The sequence below is a fragment of the Zea mays genome, chromosome 6 (genome assembly GCF_902167145.1).
Source record: "Zea mays cultivar B73 chromosome 6, Zm-B73-REFERENCE-NAM-5.0, whole genome shotgun sequence".
Classification (NCBI taxonomy): Eukaryota; Viridiplantae; Streptophyta; class Magnoliopsida; order Poales; family Poaceae; genus Zea; species Zea mays.
The window spans coordinates 175,827,925-175,839,525 of record NC_050101.1 but is presented as its reverse complement, the minus strand read 5'-3'; the positions used below and the strand labels follow the sequence as shown (position 1 = coordinate 175,839,525).

The following is an 11,601-nucleotide window of genomic DNA, read 5'->3' as shown; positions in this document are numbered from 1 at the left end:
GCAAGAAGCAAGTCATGTACACTATGAATGGACCCTCATGAAGAGGTACCCCTTGCCTCTAGTCGTAAAAAAAACATGAAGTTGATTGGAGAGGAAAATACTCCAAACAATGGTATTGAAGTAAACATTTGTTTCTGAGTGATCTTTTATGAACGTTCAATATCTCTCGCACCACTTTTAGAATTGTGGATGTAAATATTGCATGAATTAGAAACCCACAAAGAGTAGACCTATTTGGCAAATAATTGCCAACTCTTGAAGAAAAGGCCACATTTTTCTCATCGGTATATATGAATCTTTATTTAGTATATATTTTAAAGTATGACTGATATTTGTTTCCCCTTTAAGAAACCTTGCTTTTATTTGATTGCTATGGAACATGAAAGTAACATAGAAGCATATGTGTCATATCTTGAATACTATGAAAAGTATCCGATTGATATTAAACGTCGAAAGAGATGTCAGCACAAAAAAGAATTTTAAGAAGAGCACATCCAAGTGAACCACGAAGGTTATCCACTATAATGTCATTCCTCGAGCATTTATTTTACAATATATGCATAAAATGAAAAATGTGACATTATATCAGCACTTGAAGAAGCATGATCATACGAAGCATCACACTTGTAATAATCTCTCAAGTTTAAGAGAGATCTATAAGAATTTGTTTCAAGAGGAAACAATGAACATAGTATGTTCCCTATGAATTGTTAAGGAACATGGATGTTTTCCATATGGAGTGTCATGAAAGATTGGATGTGAAAATTATTTATGAAAAAAAATCTTTTATTTTGAACATCAATTCCATTCTATTAGAATATTTACACTTGAATTGTCAATTTGTTATTTGGATAAAGAGTTTAGAAGCTCATATATCCTCTTCCTTTGCATAATAGAAGTCACAATTATGTTCGCAAATAATGAGAAGCAATCAAATTGCATGACCACCACATGAGTATCCCCTCAATCAAGAAGATTCATATGAGCACTCTTTGAGCCATGCAGGAAACTTATAATGCAATATTCTCTCATGAAAAGTGCAATTTAAAGAATACTCCTTACCTAGAATGCATCTAGGAGATATCCATGGTGGTGTAAAACCCTTATTAGGGATCTTAAGCAATTATATGTGCCATCTGCTTCATCGAAGTGGTCAAAAGTGAATGCGCTCCTTAGAAAACCACATACCAATGAAGTTGTTAGCATTGCTCATAAGAATTATGGATATATTGAGTAATCATCACTATGAAGCCTAGTAGTATGAAGAAAGATGCAAAATGGAATAAGGATGCACTTAGAAAATATGGTCACAATTGAGGAGTTATTTCTTTTTCAAGAAAAGGACATGAAGTCCATAATTAAAAAAAAAAGAAAAGGGACATATAGTTCTATTGCATATGACTAGTGCAAGACGTCATAAGAATAACTCCCCAACTTCAAATCTATGGTATATGTACTTACCACAATAATGCCTAATGATCTATTCCACGGCATTAGGGGGAGGAAAAGAATACTTGAAATAAGAATGCCGGGAAATCGCTCGAAAAGCCAAAAAGATCCCCGTGCAAGACCCACACTAATAAGAAAACTAGAAAATCAAGAAGCCGAGAATTCACATAGAATATTCTCGTGCAATACCAATAAGTAAATTGGAATGTCAAGAAGACATTGGAATAAAGTATTGAACTGCCATTTTGTTTTGTGATTTGTAGAGCGTGATCAAGTCACACTATTGTTTAGTGCACTAGAGAGGACTTAAGTACCATGAATGGTATTCCTCATCCTATTCCGAGGCCTCAAAGAAAAGGATAGGAAATCTAGTTACTCTAATTCCAAGTACCCGGGGACGCCTGGAGAAAAATGGATAAGGGAGCTTATCACAGCCTAGTCACGAAACACCCCAACGAAATAATGGGGGAACCAGTTGAGAGCTGGTAACTGGAGAGCAGCCTTCTAGCGAGGTGCCTTCAGGATATGAATATACCGGTAAATGAAAAAGAAGAGAAAGCTGAAACAAATTTGAGCTCATCAGCTATTAATAAAGGAGCTTGCTACCGTATTGAGAAATATTGGAGTAAAGCAAGATAAAGTGCATAAAGCACTCCTGTGAATTCTGAAAAGGAATGGTAATACTTGAACAAGAGCAATAGTCATTATGTATCTATCATATAATACAGACTATCTTGAAAAGATGGCAATCACTGTAGCAAAGATACAATGACCACTAGCAGCTCAAGTTCTTGAAGATCTGTTTTTCCTAATCATGGGCATTATCTCCTTTGTAAGTATGTTTATCTCATTGGCAGAAATCAACTTGAAGTTGAATAAGAGGATGATTAAATAAAGGAAAGATCTTGATTTCGACTTATATATTTATAGGCACATGGAAGTGTCATTGACCATAACCTAAGAAAGGCAAATAAAATTAAGCATAGTGTAACTTCGAAAAGTTACCACAAATATTGAAAGAATCGTGCAAGAATGCAAACATACTCGAAGTATGAGCATGCCACAGCTTAAGCATATGGCTTGAGGCATGCTTGAATGAATATTTGAAACCTATACCTTATCATACTGAAAAGGTTCTCAATTATAGAAAAGTGCATTATGAAAATACTATTAATTGGTCGGTCATTTGTGAACCCAGACCTATAAGAACCTAAGGATGAGGGGGAGGAAATACCATGTCGATACACCCAAGGTAGACACTCTATGTGTCATTGTGTTTGATCGGTAATGGCAATAAGTATAAATAAATACCAATCATGAATATACTCCAATATATCCAAAGGGCTAAGAAATTTTGCATTGAAGATCAAGACATGTACCTAAATATGAATATGAATCCCTTTGTTGTAAATTAAAGTCATATTGAAGTCAGAAAGTGGACCTTTGTGTCAACAATGACAAACTCATATGGGAACCAAAGTCTAGCATAAAGATTTGTGAAGATGTATACTTCGAATAAGAAACACTCCACGATATAAGTAATGTGGATTAAGGAATCCCACTACCAACTTATGAAGTAAAGAAGCTTGTGTTGCATAAGTAATGATGGGATATGTGCTATGTATGAAAATCCCATTAATATATGATCAAGAAGGCATATGTTGAACCACGTTAGAGTCTTGCATAATAAGGCACAAGAGCATCTTGTAGATCTCCATTTAAGCATTGCATCCATCATTGAAAGGATGGACTTGAAGCAATTATAAAAGACTTAAAAGTGTGGTTCTCAGGGGGAGAAATTTGCATACTCCTAAATTGAATCTTGAGCATGAAGTTCAAATACCTAATTATAGTCTTAAGATTAAATGAAGAAAAAGGTGATTTGTACTCTTTTCCCCTTATGTGAGTTTTCAATAGAAGTTTCTCACGTATGGTTTTTAATGAGACAAATCATGCAACACAGCAAGCGTGAGCCATGTACTCTTTCTCCAATTTTTTCCTATTGGGTTTTTGTGGAGTTTTGGGACATGTGTATCTCGCGGCAAGAGGGCCAAGGGGGAGTGTTAAGAAACCTGTTTGGGCCCCGAAGGCCCATGTGGCCCATCTAGCCTAAACCCTAACTGTGCACTATATATAGAGGAGGACACTACCATTTGTTGTAACCAGTAAACAGAATACATGAATGAGAATATCAGTTCCTCCTATATCTTTGTGTCTCCTGTGTTTGTGATTCCACTTCTAGTTAAGTAGCCTTTGGACTACACTCGGTAGCAAAGGGTTCTTAACAGGGAGAGCTCCACCTGGGCTGCGCCCCTAGATTCCGCGCGCAGTTTCCTGCGCCTTCCAGAAGCTTCCACACCCGTCTCCAGACCGGTCTCGTCGGCTCGTCGCTTCGTCTATCCAGACGCTTCTCTCATCCCCTTTTCTCTCCCCTCCTCTCCTCCCGTCTCCTACCCCGAACCAACCAAACCTCACCGAATCGCAACGACAGCGAGAACGTCCAAACGAGCGCGAGTCTCCGGCGATAACCAAGAGCGCGGGCACGCAAAGCGGCGAAGCGGGAAGGAAGCAGTAACGATGGGGCTTGACTATTACAAGATCCTAGGCGTCGACAAGGGCGCCACCGATGACGACCTCAAGAAGGCCTACCGCAAGCTCGCCATGAAATGGCACCCCGACAAGAACCCCAACAACAAGAAGGAGGCCGAGAACAAGTTCAAGCAGATCTCGGAGGCGTACGAGGTAAGTGGGCGTCCGGAGAAGATCCACGCCAGATTCGTCTCCCCAGCCGGCCCAATCGTGTCGTAACGTGCTCTTGGCCTCTGGCTCTCTGTGTCCGTGCAGGTGCTGAGCGACCCGCAGAAGCGCGCGGTGTACGACCAGTACGGCGAGGAGGGTCTTAAGGGGCAGGTGCCGCCGCCGGGCGCCGGCGGGGCGGGGCCCGGCGGCGCAACCTTCTTCTCCACCGGCGGCGACGGGCCGACGGTGTTCCGGTTCAACCCGCGCAACGCGGAGGACATCTTCGCCGAGTTCTTCGGCGGCTCCAGCCCCTTCGGCGGCATGGGCGGCGGTGGCATGGGCGGCAGCGGCATGGGCGGTGGGATGCCCGGCATGCGGAGCGGCGGTACGAGGTTCTCCTCCTCCATCTTCGGGGACGACATATTCGGCTCTGCGTTCGGCGGCGGCCCGGACGGGCACGGCATGCACGCCGGCGGGCGGGCCGTGAAGGCGCCGGCCATAGAGCGGAAGCTGCCGTGCAGCCTCGAGGAGCTGTACAAGGGCACCACCAAGAAGATGAAGATCTCCAGGGAAATCTCTGACGCCAGTGGGTAAGCATCTGCCTTCTCTTCGCATCTCCGTCTCAGCATTGTTTGTTTGAAATTGCTGTTGTTGATTAAAGTATTTGAAACTGAACTGAAACGCAATAAAAGACTCCTTAAATTTGCTTGAGCTATAACCTGATGAGATTTATGCTTGGTTAATTTCTGCTGTTGGATTTAAGCTGCTGTCCTAAAAATGACTTTGATTCTAGACTGGAATCAAGTTAAATTTTCTTAAATTCGACCGATTGGGCGAGTTGGTTTGATCTTTTTTTAATATAAATTCTGCGGATCAGCCATCATAGATGTTTGAGTTTACTGCTTTAGCAGCGGTAGCTCAGTCAGTTGAATTGATTTGCATTTGCCATTTGGGCTGTGCCAGCTTGTTTTGTCCCCGTCAATCCGTGAGCTATATAACACTACAGCCACAAAACAAGAAAGCTGAGTTCCATTTGCAGATTGTGTGCTCACCACTGCTATGCTAAACTTGTGTGTGCAGGAAGACGATCCCAGTGGAAGAGATCCTAACGATCGACGTGAAGCCGGGGTGGAAGAAGGGCACCAAGATCACGTTCCCGGAGAAGGGCAACGAGACGCCCAACACGATCCCGGCGGACCTCGTCTTCATCATCGACGAGAAGCCGCACCCGGTGTTCACCCGCGACGGCAACGACCTGGTGGTGACCCAGAAGATCCCGCTGGCGGAGGCCCTGACGGGGTACACCGCGCACGTGACGACGCTGGACGGGCGCAGCCTGACGGTGCCCATCAGCTCCGTGATCCACCCGGGCTACGAGGAGGTGGTGCGAGGGGAGGGCATGCCGATACCCAAGGACCCGTCCAGGAAGGGCAACCTCCGGATCAAGTTCGACATCAAGTTCCCGGCGAGGCTCACGGCGGACCAGAAGTCCGGTGTCAAGAGGCTGCTCGGGCAGTAGAGCGCGCTTGTGTTGTTTTGGAGTATTGTGTATCAGACATTTTCGTGTTGGTTTATCTTGAACTGGGGAGGAGGGAAGGGAGCTGCCATTTGCAGCCTCCGCAACGACGACGACGATGACGAGGCCACCAAGTGTTGAGTACAGAACAGCTACTGTTGTACGGTGTATGGTTGAGAAACTTGAGATGTGTAGCGGAGGATTCCTTGTGCGAACTTCCAGATCGTGGTGGTTGTCTGTTCACTGGTCCACGTCGTTGCATTTGCAACTTGCAAGGATCGCGGATGGAGTAACTGTTGGCCACGAACACGCGCATTCTCTGTATTTGTTAGTGTAAGAAATAGTCATTGCAAACGGTAGTTGTACACCGCAAAAAAGAATAAAATTCAAGGTTTAAGAGAACCTAAACCTCTTTTTAAGTCTATTAACTAAAAGTTGTTTAAAATGAATAGGTATAAAAATGCGTTTAAAAATAATCTAATAATATTTGATAATATAAATGTTTTATAAAAAATACATTTCTTAACAATTGCTTCAGTATCATAATTTTTAGCAATTTTTCTATATATTTTGATAAGCTTAAATGTTCTTTTTACTTCTTATGAAGTAAGCAGCAATACATTTTTTATGAATAAAGTATAGCGAGATAAGTGAAAATTATATTCTTTCTGGATGATGAAGTATAATGGAAATGAAATTTTGGTTCGCGGGTGCTAGAAAAAACTACATAAGCATCTCCACTAGTCCTTAAAAAAGTTCCTAAAATTAATTTAGAGCTTTATTAACCTGAAATTATGTTCTAACAGTTCTTTAAATAAAGTTCTCAAATATACCAAACTACTAAATATTCACATTTAGTCCCTTAGACTTAGGAAATTGTTTGGCACTCAAATAACTATTTTATGTGTCATTGGCCACCATAAAATCAGTAACCTGCCATTGAGTTCGTGCTGTGTTGCACTGAATATTTTTAAGCTGCAGAAATGATGAATTTACCATAATCGTTTGATAAGTCTTAAGATGACTCATCTAAGAATTTAAAGAAAAATGAGCGGCTTTGCTTCATACCAAATGAAAACAGAAAACAGTAATCAATAGAAAAATAATCATTATTTAACCTTATCGTGCAAATGAAACTAAACTTGAAGCCATAAGTAATAACTACAAAGATTGTATTGGCATAATTCAAGAATATTTAGCAGCCTAAGAATCTGTTGGAGGTTAGTGTTTTTTTCCAATATATACTTATCAACTTGGAATTCACGGAGTATTTTTTTAGGAACTAATGAAGATGTTCTAACATTAGACACTGCTACTAAACTTACATTGCAGTGAAGCACCACGTTTACTATAAATATCGCAGCATGGTGTATGATGTCATTTAAAATTTATTTAAATGTATAAAATAAAAAATAGTAATATTTTTTGTTCCGAATAATTTTATTAAATATATATATCCAACACTGTATCATTATAAAGTCCCTCTGTTTTTAATATATATACACCCATCGTTTTCAAATATGTGCAAACTACGTTCACAGATTAAAACGAATTATATCTTAGGATGTATGGAGCAATATTATACACGTTAATATTTATTTTTATATTTATTCGAGAAGGGACATGTTGTACGCGTGTCGCGGTCGCGGTCGTCTGCAGACTGCAGCACCGGGCCCGTCTCGGCCTCGGGGTCAGTAACTCGGACGAGTTCAACTTCAAACTGCTGCAGTGCTGCTACTGGCACGAGGGTCCCACATCCCACGTTTCGGCGGTCCGACAGGGCAGGCCCACTCCACGTTGCCACAGCGTGGACGGCAGATCGCGTCGCTCCTCGCCCCGCCCCACACGTCATCGGCGGTGAAATTTCACGGACTGTGAGTCTGTGACACGGCGAGTCAGTCTCAGTGGGGGACGGCCGACGAGCCGACCGCCTCAGCTCTGCGGCTCTGCCTGCTCACCTCGTTCTCCCGGCGCGGCCCGGCGGGGACGGCAACCACCGCACGGCGAATAAAAAAACAGAACCAGCGGCGCCACGTCCCTGTCCTCCTCCTCTCTCTCTCCACATTTCCTCTCCCGATAAGAGTGAGGCCTCGGCTCAGCTTGAGCTTCCCCTCCCTCCCCTCCTGCGCTCCAGCTCCCCTCCATCCTCGGCCAAAAATTCTGCGGCGAGCTCCGATCCGGTGCGACTACTAACCCACGCCGCAGAAGCCGCGCGTCCTGATCGCGCGGGGGTCGAGGAGAGGGGAAGCGCGGCGCCGCGGTTGCCTGCCACCGCACCGCCGCAGGAGAAGGAAGAGGAGCCCGTATCCCTCCGCCCCGCTGCCCGCCGGACCGATGGACTCCGAGCACTGGATCTCGCGCCTGGCCGCCGCGAAGCGCTTCTACGCGGCGCAGCTCGGCCACAGCGGTGCGGCTACCGCGCTCCCTCCAGCCCCGTGTTCCGTTCCGCTGGGTCTGCCTTCGTGGCGGCGTGGTTTCTGACTGCTTCACCCTGGGCTTGCTTTTGCGGGCGCAGATCGGGCCGGGATGGATGAGCTGGAGATGGACGAGGAGGTCAGGCCCGAGTTCCCCTGCCCCTACTGCTACGAGGACCACGACGTCGGATCCCTCTGCGCGCACCTGGAGGAGGAGCACCCGTTCGAACCCCAAGCCGCGGTGAGTGCCCCCCCACCGGACGCCTTAGGCCCTGTTTGGCACAGCTGCTGCTGGTTGAAAAAGCAGCTTATCTGATAAGCTGGTGAAAAGCAGCTTATGCTTGTTGGCTGCTTTTAGTGTATTCTGAGAAGCAGCTGAACTAATAAGCTGCTGGAGAAGCTAGCTGTTTGGCAAAACTTCTGCTTAAATTTGTGAAGAAGCTGAAAATAAGCTGTGCCAAACAGGGCCTTAGTCTGGTGTGTTTTGCCCTCCTATGAATTGCTAGAGAGGATTTAGCGAATTTGTGCTTGGTTGACCTGGGAACTGACCACATGATGCTAGTCGTGTCGGCGCGGGTGCTTGATCATATGGGTTATATACCTTGTTCTGATTGGAATTTGGAACTAGCAGCTCGTTGGCGTTGACTTTTGAAGAACGAGATTGTTCTTCTTTTACACTTTTCGGGATCTATTGGACAGGAGAAGTATGGGAAAGATGGTACAATTTGATTACTTGAACTATCCTTTTAGTCTGCCTAAATGAAACGAGAGTTTTGGGAAATGAATATATGACAACTTGGAGCTTCTCGGAGATGCAAAGTGAAAGCTAATCTATCATACGTCAGTGTTATAAGCCTGTGGCTGGGGTTTTTGTCAATATACAACCATGGACTGAAGTCTGCTACAAGAAAGCTTACAAATAGGTATCTATGAGAAGAAACGATTCAAGTTTGATCCGAAGAATGAACATCGCTGCCTTCGGACTAGTGAACTGGAACATCAGCTTTGGAAGGAACCCAGTAACTCAGTATCAGGGGTAGAACTTCTAGCTTATCCTAAGTTGTAGATTTAAGAGCTTAGTTGTCTCCAATGTTTATGGTATCTGCTGCTGCAAGTTGATTTGAGGACCCTTTCTCTTCGCCTCAGTTGAAACGATCTTTTGCATAAGCTATAAGCCTATAGCATGGACGAAACTCACCTTAACGATGTCGTTGCATTTATGCCCATCTTGCTGGTTACTTTATTCCTGCCCTGATTTTTTGCACTGCCCATTCCAGGCCTGCCCTGTCTGCTCAGAGATGGTTACGAAGGATATGGTTAACCATATTACTACGCAACATGGATATTTATTCAAGGTATTCTCACACCGTGGACATGTGAATTCGTGGTTCTTGACCTCGCTCACCAAGTCACCATTTGATGCATACGAGTGTAGGCTTACAGTTTATGAAGTGCTTTTTTCTCTCCCTTGAAACTCATCCGCCTTCTGCCCTCCCGCAGAATCGCCGCCGGCTGCGCAGATTCATCATTCCAGGCAGCCAGGCCCTCTCTTTGCTGAGCCGAGATCTACGGGAAGCCCACTTGCAGGTGCTCCTCGGAGGAGGCGGACAGAGATCCAGCGACAACAGCAGCAGCAGCAGCGCCACGAACATTTCGGCTGATCCTCTTCTGTCGTCGTTCGGCCTTGGCTTCCCTACCTCAGACGCGGAGCAAGCATCCAAGTCGACTGTTTCCATTCCTGATGATGCAACGACGGTGAAAGAAGCGCCCGCTCAGGCACGGAAGCTAAGGTATATTTTATACGCATCCATGCTAAAATGAAACGCTAGTGAGTCGACAGGCTTAACAACCACATCGTTTTTTCGCCCAGTCGTGGCGGACACCATAGTCTTCATGTTACTTTCTGGACTACTAGTTTAGAGTCGGGCATCTGAACTGTCTCGTGTGACAGGGAAATCTTATATGTGGCCACCATGCAAATCTGAGCCAGTAGTTCTCGTAGTCTTGTAGACTAGATAGCTCGTTTTGTTTACCCGTTCGGAAAGATGCCTCCTGTTGAATAATAAAGTCTTCCAACCAGCAACTTGGTTTCATTGAAAAAATGATGAGCAGTGTAGTATCAAACTTCCTCTTCGCCCTTCTGCAACTTGCTGTTTTGTAAAACGCATAGATGAAGCAGGCTGTCCACGCGACCATTAAACCCTGCTCATCTTACCAATTGATTGTACACACAACACAGTTCAGTCATCAGATGTGTTCGTTTTTTTTTGTGGCACAGTATCGATTCGTCGCTCACAAGTGAAGAAAGGGAGCTGAAGCGGAAGCAAGCCCGCGTCAGAGCCACGTTCGTGCAGGACCTGCTGCTCTCTACTCTATTCGGCGACTGATGACGAACCAGAGCGAGCCTGGTATTATCACTGGAAGGTGCAGAGTTGATGTGGGCGTGATGTATCTTTCTAAGTTATTGTAAGCCGGTCTCTGTCTTCACAACTGACGATCTGTGTGTGGTACGCACCACGCACGCAAGTCGCGGTTGTGCGTGTACGTCTGAACTCTGGAGCATTGGTTTGTTGTACCAACATAATGAGTCACAACGGCGGATGGCTGGCTATACGTACACTGCAGTAGTGCGTAGGAGCGATTAGACCAGTTCCGAAACTACAGCCATGAAGCGCATGGCTGTACACTGCACTGTATAGGTTACGATCAGTGAGTTCCGAAACTGTGCTTAGACCGGGGCTCCTCTGCCTTTTCTCTTTTTTTCCCCCTTTGATCTCTGATCTGGCCTTATCCCAAACAGAAAGAAAATTCCACCAGCTCGCTGTGGTTGGCGGCAGGAGCGGCTGTTTGTGTGGATGTGTTTCCTCGGTCGCCGAATTGTGTTATGACGACGAGAGGCCTTGCCCGCTCTGCAGCGTGCCGCGATCCAAGCCGAAGGACATCGCTTATGAGCGAGGTGGAAGGAGAATTGGTCGGCAATCGATTATCACGACTCCACAATTATCAAACAAGAATCCCAGTCCATAGAAACTGCTGGAACCCGAGAGATATCTCAGCCATCCCAAATTCCCAACTCATAATATCACCCGCATAAAGAAGCAAGAGAAACTGATTGGCAGCTATTCTTTAGGAGATGGTTTCAACTTTCATGGGGCCAACAGGGAAAGATGGGAGGACATTGGCAGACATTGTGAAAACTTTGACTTTAAAGACTACCGTGATGTAGTGCTTTGGAAATGCGGCGAACAACAATCTGTCATATGGGAAGCTAGGCCCTGACTGGAAGCTCATTTGGAAACGCAAAATTTCTCCAAAAACTGAAGTGTTTATGTGGTTAGTGAGCAATAAGGCCATTTTAACTAAAGATAATTTGCTCAAGAAAAACTGGACAGGGAGGGATTCCTCCTGTAGTTTCTGTCCCCAAGTCGAAACAGTTGATCACCTTTTCTTTACATGCTCTGTTGCTAAAGTGATATGGGGAGT

The 11,601-nt window shown here is 44.8% G+C and overlaps 2 protein-coding genes across 3 annotated transcripts; both read left to right on the top strand.

Annotated features, from left to right (window-relative positions):
- The first annotated feature begins 3,619 nt into the window (after positions 1-3,619).
- Positions 3,620-6,102, top strand: LOC100282636 (dnaJ subfamily B member 5). The gene is made up of 3 exons (NM_001155544.2): positions 3,620-4,191; positions 4,294-4,778; positions 5,269-6,102. The coding sequence occupies exons 1-3, from the start codon at positions 4,027-4,029 to the stop codon at positions 5,705-5,707; spliced, it is 1,089 nt and encodes a 362-aa protein (NP_001149016.2). The 5' UTR covers positions 3,620-4,026; the 3' UTR covers positions 5,708-6,102.
- Positions 6,103-7,591: 1,489 nt separating this feature from the next.
- On the top strand, positions 7,592-10,735 carry LOC100283492 (uncharacterized). Of its 2 annotated transcripts, NM_001371692.1 has the most exons (5): positions 7,617-8,111; positions 8,220-8,359; positions 9,396-9,473; positions 9,619-9,908; positions 10,397-10,735. In NM_001371692.1, the coding sequence occupies exons 1-5, from the start codon at positions 8,039-8,041 to the stop codon at positions 10,503-10,505; spliced, it is 690 nt and encodes a 229-aa protein (NP_001358621.1). In that variant the 5' UTR covers positions 7,617-8,038; the 3' UTR covers positions 10,506-10,735. The 2 variants fall into 2 exon arrangements, with proteins under 2 accessions (XP_035815509.1, NP_001358621.1); XM_035959616.1 differs by lacking the exon at positions 9,396-9,473 and having other exon boundaries at positions 7,592-8,111.
- Positions 10,736-11,601: the final 866 nt, after the last annotated feature.